Here is a 12,457-nt window from a genome sequence, read left to right on the forward strand (position 1 = left end):
GTGTTTTCTTTGAGTGGCCATGGCAACCATCGAGACTTATAGCACTGGCCTGGTCCAGAACGCTGTCCTCCTCTTCCAAATGGAAACAGACAGGGAATCAGTTCATGACAGGCACTGTATATATTGTGCCACTATGGCAACCGATCCCATTTACAACCCAACACCGACCTCGGCGAGTCTCGAAACGCCATCTGCTCCAGTCTCAGGGCGCAGAGACTGACCCCGTATAGACAGAATCATCAGTAAAAAATCAATCTCAGCGCATTTTTCAGTAGGAGACGTCCTCTCACCTCCTCAAGCCAATACTCAAAATTTTACTCCAAAATATTTTCTTTAATTACAGTGATCTACATTCAAACAATTTGTCATAATATTGTCACAACCAGCCATTGGATGCCACTCGAAGATGTTTTTTTTTTTTTTTTTAAGTGATTAGTTTATTGTTTAAACTATTTTTTATTCCAGGGTTAAGAGGATATATTGCACAGAAAAAAGATGATTCATTATTTGCTTTTTCATATAGATTTTGAGAGCTCAGCTGCTGAGGTGAACGGGACCGAATGACAATGGTGCTGTCAGTCAGATCATTTTAAAACCAGGCTTCCAGAAAAAGCCAATGCTGCAGAAATATACTACAACCGTGCAATGATATGAGAAAAAAAACTTATTTTCAGCATCAGCTGAATGGTTTGGATGGCAAACGTCCCAAACTGAAACAAACTTGGCTTGCTCAAAGTCTCTGGAATACTTTCTGGTTTTGAAGATATACTACAAAAAAGTTCCCAAAAAGGACATTTTCTGGACATTAAGGTGCACGAGTCTGCCTTAACCCCTGACCTTTTCACAATGTCTTCCTTCACTATTTGGCCAAAGCACTTTCCCTGTACACTGTAATTTATGGTATGTCACGTGACGTTGGTCTCAAGGCCTTTATTCTACAAGGGTCAAGGGTTCTCATGGTGAATGACTTTTGACGGTGCAAACACGGGTGACACATCAATCACTACAACTTCCAGTACAGACGTTCTAATAATTTATTATACAATTCCAGCAGCATCACTCATTCACGTACACAGGACCGAGATGGGATGTTTACAAAGAGGGTGTGAGGACCAGAGGAGCAGCACTGATATTCAGAATCTTAATCCATTGCAGAATTCTAATTAAGAAGTCCCTTGTCCTTTTCTTTTTTTTTTTTTTCATATGACATCTGTATCTCCAGTTCAAATAAGGGGCTCGATCGTTTCTCCTCTGGTTCTCAGTAGTAAACCATACACACCCTAAAAATCAGACACACAGACTCAAACGTTATTTTCTGATAGCGACAATAAATATTTCTGCTTAATTATATTTACTTCAATTAACTGCATATTTACATACTTGGAGCAGAGTTCATTCAAGCTGTGCCCTTTTAACAAACAATCCACTTGATTGTAACGTCAGTCGGTGGCTTCTTGTCGATAAAAAAATTAGCTTTTTTTTTTATTGCCATGCATTTTTCTGTTTTTTTTTTTCTTTTTTTAGTTTTATGAATCGTGTCAGTAACCCTGCTGCTGTTATGAGAACTGTTCCAACATTGCCGGAGTCCCTCAGACGTGCGGGCCCAGCCGCAGCACAGAAAAAGCCCGGTGATGCTTGCGCAGCAGCAGCCGTATCTTCTCGTCGTCTGAGTCCGGGTCCAGGGGCTTGTTGTACTCTTCATCTTCGATCTCGTTCTCCGACGCCTCGCCGATGCCCTCGCCTTGAGAGGCCTGGGTGGAGCTGGGCTCAGAGGCGCTCTTCTTCCTCCACTTGGTGCGGCGATTCTGGAACCACACCTGACGCACACACAGAGCAGAGAGTTCATGTGACGATTTAACAACCAAAAAAAAAATTCATCTCAAGGTATATCACATTGTGCATTTTCATAGAAAGAGAGTTTTCTTTTTTACGTGATACCATGACAACAGGTTTACTCAAGGTCAAGAACAAAATGTAATCATTACATATATGGGCGTGTGTGTGTAAGTGTGTTTATGTATATATTAGTGTTACATTAGATATTAGTTGTGGTGTTACCTTCACCTGGGACTCGGTCATCCCCAGCGAATAAGCCAGTCGTGCTCTCTCAGGTCCGGCTAAATACTTTGTCTGTTCGAACGTCTTCTCCAGAGCGAAAATCTGGTGCCCGCTGAACGTTGGCCTGGTGTGTTTCTTCCTCCCGGCCACGTCCATGAGATGCCCGCTGTCCGCGGTTACTGTCCAGGAAAGAGAACACAAAACACAAAAAATAACATTAACAATGTAAGATGATCAATGTTCATTGACAGTTATCTGATCATAAAAGTCTATTTTAATAATAAAACAACATGGTGAATTTTGCACAGTGCTTTTAAACATTTGATCATTTTTTTAAGTGCATAAAGTATAAATCCAAATATGTAGTTATTTGGACTATATCCATATTGACAGCATTTTGCTTTTAAAATGAGGGTAAATTATATTTCCAATTTAAATATGCAAACAATGTTCATGTTTTATTGCAAAATAGCATGGATGTGACACTTCTCAGAACATATTGCATCATTCTTAATGAATTTACTGTACATATTTTATCATAAAAAATGCTGAAAATAAGGATAAAGTGTGTCTACTTTTAGCACACCCACATAAATACTTAAAATGAATACCATATTATTAGTTGTAGTATTATAAAATATTAACACACAATAAATATTATTATGCGGACTATTTCATAATTAAACTAATGCAACACCATTAAGTAAAAATATATACATTTTAATGATAAAAATATGAAGATGAGTGAAAATGATGAGGACTGACTGTTGCTGCACTGCTGCCTGCCTCCTCTCCACTCATAACCTCCATCTGTCCAGCAGCCGCCTGTCCGCCCCTTCATCACCGGACACTCAGATCCCTTGGGAAAGCCGCCCAGGGCTGGATTGTAGTCTCGGTTGTAGTAGACCCCCGGAGTGGCCACCGTGGCTCCAAAGCCCCCCATGGTGGAGTACCCGGACAGGAGCGTGGTGCTGGGCGCCCCCACCATGGAGCGGCTGAGAATGTCGCTGATGCCGTGCGGAGTGCCTGCCGGTAGCTGGCTGTTGAGGCCTGGGTTGAGCTTGTAGAAGGAGTTCTGCACAGAGTACTGGCACATGGGTGCCTTAATGTCCGAAGAGAACTGGTTCAACTGGTTGTTGAAGAGGAAAGACCCAGGAATGTTGGGATCCATGGGCAGCGGCTCCTCTGGATCCAGATTTCTGCTTCTTGACTATTTAAAAAAAATGTTTCGAGTCAGTTCATCAAAATCACCAAAGTCACTCTTTCATCTGAAGAGATGTACCAGAAAGCGTTCCAGGCTGCAGGCCTTCCAGACCAGTTCAGCGAGATGCCAGAGCTGGTTACCGGGTATTTCTGATGGACAGAAATGCTCAGCAGCTGGCTGCTGATGGTGAAACCACAGCCTTGCTCTCCTTCATGAGTTCCTTCCCATTGTTTGTAGTAACTCCAAAAGTCAACAGTGGGCCACCTTTGACACAGCGGTGCAGGCGTTCTCCCAGACAAATGTCCGCTGGAGGGCTCTCTCCCAGCCGCCCATAAATAAGAACAGCCTCAGAATGAGGTGACACCTTCTTGATAAAGATGGGCCGCATTAGAATGCCGGCCCAGATTGGCCAGTGGCTTGCGGCTGTAACGGGTTCTCATTGGCTTGGAGGCCGGGGGGGTTGGGGAATGGTTCCGTTATTGGGCAACAGCAGATTAATAGTTTTTTGAAAAGGTAGAGTGGGAATAAGTTGATTTTTGATGGTGTGGCTGCTGGCGCCCTGGTCGCATTGTGTAAGCTGCAATGCCGGATCGGATCGTAGGGAACACTACAGAATTTCTGCACTATTATGGTCCAAAACGCTGGATATTTTCTCGGACAGGTCCTGGAATTCTGAGGTAGCACTAAGATGCATGTGTGGGATGTAGATATTACATTTAGATCAGTATATCTAATGATAATTATTTTACTGATACAAGATTGTGTACTAAATATGTTATTGCAATTTAAAAATAAATAAAATTATTTCAGTTTATTACACTTTTCAATGTATTGTTAATGTATTAAATGCAAGATGTTGAAGTTCTGATATGAGGTTCTCAATAAGTCTTGAAAGAAACAAATTAAATGATGAAATGATATTTTGCAGACTTTTCATTGTGTATTATGCATAAACATGTCCTTCACTGTACATATGGAGCTAAAACAAACTATGAAATATCATGCAATTATAACAAAAGCTGAACTGATGTTGTAAATACCTTTTTATTTTAAGAAGACAACATTAGTATCAAGCAAACTAGACATCATCAAAAAATACATTTTTGGTATTATTTAACAATGCAACCTGTGCCCTGCAGAACAGATTCCCGCTCTGACCAGTAGACTGTGCATGTTCCCAACATTATGATGAGAAGCCACGTGTCACCAGAAATTCACCTTACGTCCAGACGTCCAAGTCTGGTGGGGGAATCGTGTTTATACCACGTCTGATGCTCTATTGATGTGCAGGGGGAATTTGGTTATCTTTGTTTTCCATGTATCCATGTTTTGGGGTTCTATTGTTCTATCTTCTATTTAACACGTTACACATCTCAGCTCCATGCCACATAGGACTTGCTGCAGGCTTATGAAGAAAATCGCTGTGAAACTAACAAAAACAAAATCAACTTTTTATGAATGTATATGTGTAATGTGTAATAGATGTGTTTTCCTGAGCACACACTGTCTCCAGATGGCCTGGATGAGATCGGAGTGAAGAAACAGGAAGGAACTCTCCCTCTTCCTACTTTTTGCTTTGTCTTCCCTGACTGCTGAAGATGCCGGAAATGGGAAAGAAAACCACACAGTGAGGATGACCATATGAATGTCTTACAAAAAGTAATAATTGGCAGAGGCAACAATGTTCTGTGCATCAACATAGCTATCACGTTTTAGTCTGCATGGTTAATGGCTGACAGCCAAATTGATAGCAATGCCGCTGGAATGCAGCATGTGAGAATTTCACCTGCATTTCTATAAAACCAAAACTGTTTGTGCTGAAATCATCAGACCACAGGAGCAAAGACAAAACAGAGTAAACCCACGATTCATTTAAATCAGCCTCTTAAAGGGACAGTCTGATGAAAAAAATAATGAACTAGGCATTTTTTCACCCAGTGTAGGTTTTGTGCTCGCTTTGTTCCTGGATTCTATTAAACAAATCGGATGAAAAATGAATTCCAGGATGATTTGAAATGGTATTGGACAGTAATGTGAACTGCCTACTCACATGATGTTTTATGCTGTTGTAGGTTTTGTGTGTGTGTATATATATATTTTTTTTTACAATGCAATCAGATAATCAGACTGGCTTATTTTAACCCAGATTGGGCGTAATTATAGAACCTGATTGAAGAAGGCATGAATGAATGCCAGTGTTGCTGGAGCTTTCCAGATAAACATGCACCACCTGATCAGTGACAACATTCCTTTGCAACCAAAATGAAGGCTGAACAAGGTCATCGCTGTTGTGTGAATATTTCTGTATGCCATGCAGACTTACATACAACATAGTACATAAGCACAAAAAATGACTGATGGGCAAACATGCAACTTGCCATTAGGCTTGATGCACTAAAGGCCTTTACTGGAAATACTGGTGAAGCGATGGGAAATGGTGGCGGTGTGGGAATACTCATTTTAACTCAAGGCAGATGCGCCTGACCTTCATAAATTCCCCTGTAATGAGGGCTTTTGGGAATCACCAGGCATATCTGTGTAAGGACCCATTATTCAGTGATGGAAAATGGAAGCAAATGGGTTTTAAATCTTTCAGAATGAAGAAGTAGGATGCAAAAAATCTGTCAAGCACCCAGAAGACATTACATAGTAAACATGTCCCATATGCAAGGCCTTTTTAGGGATAAAAGTCCCTGAAAGCATGTCAGAGGAAGATTGTTTGACACTAAAATCCGTCTGCACGTTGGTAGAAATGATTCAACCCCATCTGTGCAAATCTGGCACCGGAACCTGTCCAACATGTTCACTTAAAAAAAACACTGAATGGCTGGAACCTCATTTCACACCATACACTTCAATAATGAGAAATGCATTGCATTCTGTGCAGAGTCAAAGTGAAACTGAATTCTCTGCGCAGTGTTATGGCGCCGTGATAAGAGAAGAACAGATAACGACGGCCCCTATCTGTTTTCTGGAGTGGTCAAATCAGATCAGTGAGCTGCTACTGTCGGCAGCTGAAAACAGACTGTATATTGTATTTCTCCGAATCTTCTGGAGCACCTGGAGCGTAGATCATGAAAAATCGAAATTCTAAAGTAACACGCTCTCCTGCGATTGCACAACTTCACTGGCTTGGAGGCAGTTTTTTTTTAAAAAAAAAGATCGAAGTCTCTATTCAAACGTGTTGTGGCCTTTTTATGTTATTTTTGAAACAGCATGCCCTGACAGTATATATAATTAGAGGTACCAAAGTATCACATGGTTCTTAGCGTTACAGACACAAGGGGTAGTTTTATTTTCAAGTAAAGTGGAGCATCTTTTTACACCTTGCAAAGTACATAAGTGCCTTTTCAGTAACACAAGATGTGGATGGACATAAAGGATGGACAGCGTGGTGAAGGAGGCAGTGTTTGTGTATAATATAAACACACATTATGTATAACATGAATAATATAGGCAGTGCCGATTGGATGAAAGCAGAACAGTGGAGATCATGTTCAGCAGGGCTTCAGCTTCAGGTAAGAAGCTCATCCCTGAAGCTTATGGTTTGGGTTCCCCTGTAATGGAAGACTGGAGAATGTTTGATGTCTTTGATGATGATGAAGTGTTACCAAGCGTGACACCGTAAGCAAGTTCAGTTTAAACGTACATCGTATTCAAATAAATTTACTTTGCAAGAGCTAAACTATCATATCATCTCTGGATGAGAATGTCTTATAAATGAAGTTTTAGTCTCCATGCTCTATATGTGTATCTTATATTTCATCATTTTGATGTAATAAAGCTAGAGTTGCAGTGTTGCTCACCTTGTTTGGTACTTGTATGTGAATAATTAGTCAGCACATACAAGTACCAAACTAGGTTACATCAAGATGAGACGAAATGGTAGTAGCCTAGTGGGTGAACCTCACTGTGAACCAGGAGACCCAGGTTCAAATCCCACTTACTACCATTGTGTCCCCGAGCAAGACACTTAACCCTAAATTGCTCCAGTAACTACTGATTGTACGTCGCTCTGGAAAAGGGGCGTCTGATAAATGCTGTAAATGTAAATGTAAATCATATGTCAGTCAGCACTCATCCTACATGGGTTGACCTTCTTTTACTTGAACAAACAGTGTGCAATTGTGCTTCTTTGACTCATGCAATGCTGTAATTTGCAGGTACCAACACCTGGTTGTGATTCATTTTTGTGCCACTTTGGAATGAAGACCTGTTGGCTGTACATAAGAGTGCCGTTCTTTGCAGTTTGCAACTTGCAGCTTATTAATCAGCAAGCATTCAGATGGCTGGACAAATTGCATTCAGTTTTGTTGTGAATGGGATCAAATTGCATTCAGTTTCATTGTGAATGGGATCAGCATACCATTCTCCATTACCTGACTTTTGCATATTTATTACTATATTGCAGCACTATGTCTTTGAAAGCACAGGTGTCTCAGTTTGCTTTTCTTATTGATTTAATGTGTCAAGTTTGCAGTAAGAATTTTCTTGCCACATGAGTTCAAAAACTCCTGGCATTCACAGGAGGAAATACGGTGCTGAAAAAAAAAATCCCACCTGGATTTACCCCAGTGGGACAGGAGGCTCAGTCATTCAGACGGTGACTGTGCATTCTGATGAGACCTTCTCCACAATGCAGTGTTGGATCTGTAGTGGCAGCAGCATGAACTATAGTTCTGAAAACTGGTCTTCCTGACCAAATTAAGAGGAGCAGTAACACAACATTGAATTACATTTAAATCACACCATATAGCTCTTGCTCCTTATAAATAATCAATGTAGGGCTGAAGAAAACAAATAAAGTTCTATGAAGGAACTTTAGGTGCAATTTCCATGATGAAACGTTCATCTTTGATCAAGGTGTTCCTTAACTAAGGAGAAAGAAATTTAACAAGAGGATGATGTCAGGATTTCTTTCAGCCAATCAAAATGCCTGGTTGGAGATAATGCAATAAACTGCAATGGTTTATGAATGGTACTGAATGTATTAAGCGGTTTGCTTTTTTGAAGTTGTGGAGATTGCATAGCACAATGAGATGCAGTAAAAATCATGATGCAATCACCAGAGCAATGTAAAGATTTTACACAAGCTAGTGCAATAGTCACTGATAAAACCACCCTTGTGTGCTCATACAGACACCTGCTTTGTAGATTCTGGACAAAAGAAACAGGGATTGACTTCCGTAAGGGAATTTTTGGGACGGAATTTCTCAGTGCCATCAAAGGTCCCCTATCACTTATTGAGAGGAAGTTTCTCATCAGACCACTGGACAAGCAGTCTGCCACATCCACCTTTCCTTTTGACCCATAACACTTGCCTACTGACAGCTGAACATATCGTATATCATTTTATATATATGTATATACACATACACACACACACACACACACAAAAACAGTTTGGACACACCTTCTCATTCAATGTGTTTTCTTTATTTTCATGACCATTCACGTTGGTAGATTCTCACTGAAGGCATCAAAACTACGAATGAACACATGTGGAGTTGTGTACTTAACAAAAAAAGGTGAAATAACTGAAAACATGTTTTATATTCTAGTTTCTTTGCTCTGATTACTGCTTTGCACACTCTTGGCATTCTCTCGATGAGCTTCAAGAGGTCGTCACCTGAAATGCTTTTCCAACAGTCTTGAAGGAGTTCCCAGAGGTGTTTAGCACTTGTTGGCCCCTTTGCCTTCACTCTGCCGTCCAGCTCACCCCAAACCATCTCGATTGGGTTCAGGTCTGGTGACTGTGGAGGCCAGGTCTCCACTTTTTGTTAAGTCCATAACTCCACAAGTGTTGATTCATAGTTTTGATGCCTTCAGTGAGAATCTACCAACGTAAATGGTCATGAAAAAAAAAAACACATTGAATGAGAAGGTGTGTCCACACTTTTGGCCTGTACTGTATATCCCTTTATCGTTGGCTTGTCAGAAAGTGAAATTATACGAAAGGCGACCAACCAAGGCTATATATTTATATTTGTACATAAATTGCTGCAGTGGTTCATGTCATCAGATAAAAAATATAAGTCTATCTAGACTATGTGATATGGGAACATCTGAGATTATTGGAAACCATGTCGATCACTACAATAAATGTTTTTATCTTTATGGAAAGTTACTTCCACTCCCACTACACCCACCTACACCCACACCCACACCCACACACACACACACACACACAGAAACACGAGACACTCAGCGTACTTGCGCTTTTTGGGAAGTTTGCCAGAGAGCGTTAGGTACTTTTCCAGCTCTCCTTCTTCCCGCGTTGTTGGCCCCTCCCACTTCCCTTCTGCTGTGATGTGTAATGTTTGTGTACAAGCCAGTGGCACACGTGCAAACGGATATAAAGGAGCAAACACTCCCCTCCGTTTCAAACAGTCACAGAAACTGACAGTTCAACGGCTGCCTCCGAGAACATCACTTCTTCTTTTCACTCAGCCGGCCACATCCACGCTCGGCGGGGAGTGAACGATGGCACGCAGCAGAAACGGTAAGAACTTTAATAGCTCTGGCAGCACGTAATAAATGAAATGTGATTAGAGAGGAGCAGTGGGTTCATCAGTTGAAACTGAACCTGTGACTTTATTAATGCGGCTCAATATCCATCTTTCCTCTTGTTATTTTATTTCCCCCCCGAGTGAATTCACTTAAGAAGCAATTTGAGATTTCATGGATCATGTGGGTGACTGAGATTAACTCATCCAGTATAATCAATAGTGTAATCCTTATATTACAACATCATAAAACAGGTTATCGCAGACAGTGGTGGTATCTTCTCATGAGCTACTAAAATCATAAAAAGTTGCTGCCGAAGACGGACTCAGAATGAAAGTGAGGCAGCATACGGCGTGCGACTTAGGTTTAAAACCACATCTTGAATACCTTTAACTCCCAGAGGACCGCAGGACTGGTCTTTCTGGTTGGTGAATTACAATGAAGATGATGATGATGACAGAAGTGAGAACGTGACTGAGGCCGACTTGGTCATTGATTGGCAGGAGGTCAATTAATGGAGGAATTACGTTCTCTTTGCTGTCTCGTCCCACAGAAGCGGAGCGCTCCTGCTCGTGTGGAAGGCGGTGCCTGGGCCCCATGACCTTTAACTCCGAGGTTCTGGGAAGGCACGTCACCCTGAGCCGCGGGGCCTGTCGAGCGACCCGGGACGCGCATTCCTTCCGCCACGGCCTGGTGTTCAGCAGCCGGCCCGTGCGGGTTGGGGAGAAGGTGTGCATCCGCGTGGAGCGCTGCATCCTAGCCTGGCACGGCGCCCTGCGAATAGGATTTACCACCGTGCCACCCGGCTCCAGGCATCTGCCGTCCCTGGCCATACCTGACCTCACGGACAAGCCCGGCTACTGCGCGCAGCCCGTGTCCGAATCGGCGTGCAAGCCCGGCTCCGAGGTCCGCTTCTGGATGACCTCCAGGGCCAAACTGTGCTACCAGGCATCTGGAAGGACGTACTGCATGCAGACAGATATGGATCTCAGCCAGCAGCCACTGTGGGCCATGATTGACGTGTACGGACAGACCAGCACCGTGCTTCTGCTGGGTGAGTTCCTGGCATGTCCGAAAGCCCCATCTAGATGTACAACGCTGGGAAATTAGCGGGACTGACACGTCTGCCATATCTTGCTCCTCTTCAGGTTCCGTGAAGAAGGGCATTTTCCAATGCCGCACATCCTGCCCGGCTCCTGTAAACCCTCCAACATCTTCCGAGTGTGGATATCTGGATGTCCCAGAGTCACTGCAGAGGCCTGAGAACAACAGGGTTGAAGACGAGCAGTGGAAACCAGGTGAGATACGAACCGGCGTGGAATCCCTGTTGTTCCCCCCCTCGCCACGTTCGTTTACACTGTGGACCTCTTTCTGTCTCCAGACATGGCGGCGGGACATGTCTGCGTGGTGTGCCTGTCGAACAGCGCCGCTGTTACGGTGCGATGTGGACACCGCTGCATGTGCTTCGGATGCGCCACCAGAGTCATCAGTGAACTGGAAGCGTGCCCATTGTGCCGACATCCTCTTTAGCCCTCTTCCCGCCGGGGACGGCCCTCACTGGACCCCACACCTGCATTTCAACTCTGGACAGACGAGACGCCTTGAATGTAGAAAATGGTCGAAACCATGAAGCGGCGATGGAATATTTGCAGCAACTGCTTCATTAGTGCACTTTATCCATGTGTATATTTTATACTGTACATAGTATTGCTGAACTGCAAAAAGAAATGTGAATCGTTTGTATATATCCTGCAAATAAATCCTAAAACAAGAAATGAATGTAGAGGAATCTAAAAAGGTTTCCTGTCTTGTTAAATGCAACACACACACACACACATATTACATTAGTGCAGTTCATCTGAGATAGATTTATACATTCAGCCTCTGGAACTAAGAACAAAGTAAACGGTCACTGACATGTGGCAATCGATTTCAAACAGGTCCGCGCCCGTTAACCACCTTTGCACGGGGACGCCGTGCTGATCGTTGATTCGACGAGCCGCGTTCAAAAGGGACGAATAAAACGGGACCTCCAGCCAATCAGATTCGAGGATTCGAGCCTCCCGGCGCGGCTACTCGCCTGACGAAGCCGGCTTCCGTGCAGCCGCGGTGGTAAAATCGGTACATTTACATTTACGGCATTTCAAAGTGAAGTGATTGCACACAGTGAAATTTGTCCTCTGCATTTAACCCATCACCCTGAGTGAGCAGTGGGCAGCCATGACAGGCTGCCAGGGGAGCAGTGTGTGGGGACGGTGCTTTGCTCAGTGGCACCTCAGTGGCACCTTGGCGGATCGGGATTCGAACCGCCAACCTTCTGATTACGGGGCCGCTTCCTTAACCGCTACTGTGCTAGGCCACCACTGCCGCCCTTCATCCAGAGCGACTTACAACGTGCTTCCATGTTACCATCGATGAAGTGGTCAGTTCTGGTTCACTAGGACCCCCAGCGATGAATACAACCTATTTATTCACTCTGTTGTAGTTTCAAACTTATTAAAAAAGGTATTGTAGTTCCAGTGCCCCTATCCCCCACCCCCCTCACATCCCAAACACCACCTTGCATAGATAGATAGATAGATAGATAGCTCTCCATTCCCTCGGTTATATATCTATCTATGTCGTGACTCAATTTAAACGCAGTGATTTATTTTTGCGTGAGAGGGAGTGACCGGGAATGGGCCATGC

At 43.2% G+C, this 12,457-nt stretch overlaps 2 protein-coding genes across 2 annotated transcripts; one reads left to right on the forward strand and one right to left on the reverse strand.

The window, feature by feature from the left end:
- Positions 1-1,589: 1,589 nt before the first annotated feature.
- Positions 1,590-3,229, reverse strand: nkx6.3 (NK6 homeobox 3). The gene is made up of 3 exons (XM_028996456.1): positions 2,824-3,229; positions 2,059-2,237; positions 1,590-1,817 (listed from the first exon to the last, which is right to left on the reverse strand). The coding sequence occupies exons 1-3, from the start codon at positions 3,227-3,229 to the stop codon at positions 1,590-1,592; spliced, it is 813 nt and encodes a 270-aa protein (XP_028852289.1).
- A 6,143-nt stretch (positions 3,230-9,372) lies between these two features.
- LOC114799916 (E3 ubiquitin-protein ligase NEURL3) lies at positions 9,373-11,400 on the forward strand. Its single transcript, XM_028996876.1, has 4 exons — positions 9,373-9,764; positions 10,323-10,823; positions 10,918-11,067; positions 11,151-11,400. Exons 1-4 carry the CDS (start codon positions 9,746-9,748, stop codon positions 11,297-11,299), a joined length of 819 nt encoding a protein of 272 aa, XP_028852709.1. The 5' UTR covers positions 9,373-9,745; the 3' UTR covers positions 11,300-11,400.
- The last annotated feature ends 1,057 nt before the right edge of the window (positions 11,401-12,457 follow it).

The sequence above is a fragment of the Denticeps clupeoides genome, chromosome 11, assembly GCF_900700375.1.
Source record: "Denticeps clupeoides chromosome 11, fDenClu1.1, whole genome shotgun sequence".
NCBI lineage: Eukaryota > Metazoa > Chordata > Actinopteri > Clupeiformes > Denticipitidae > Denticeps > Denticeps clupeoides.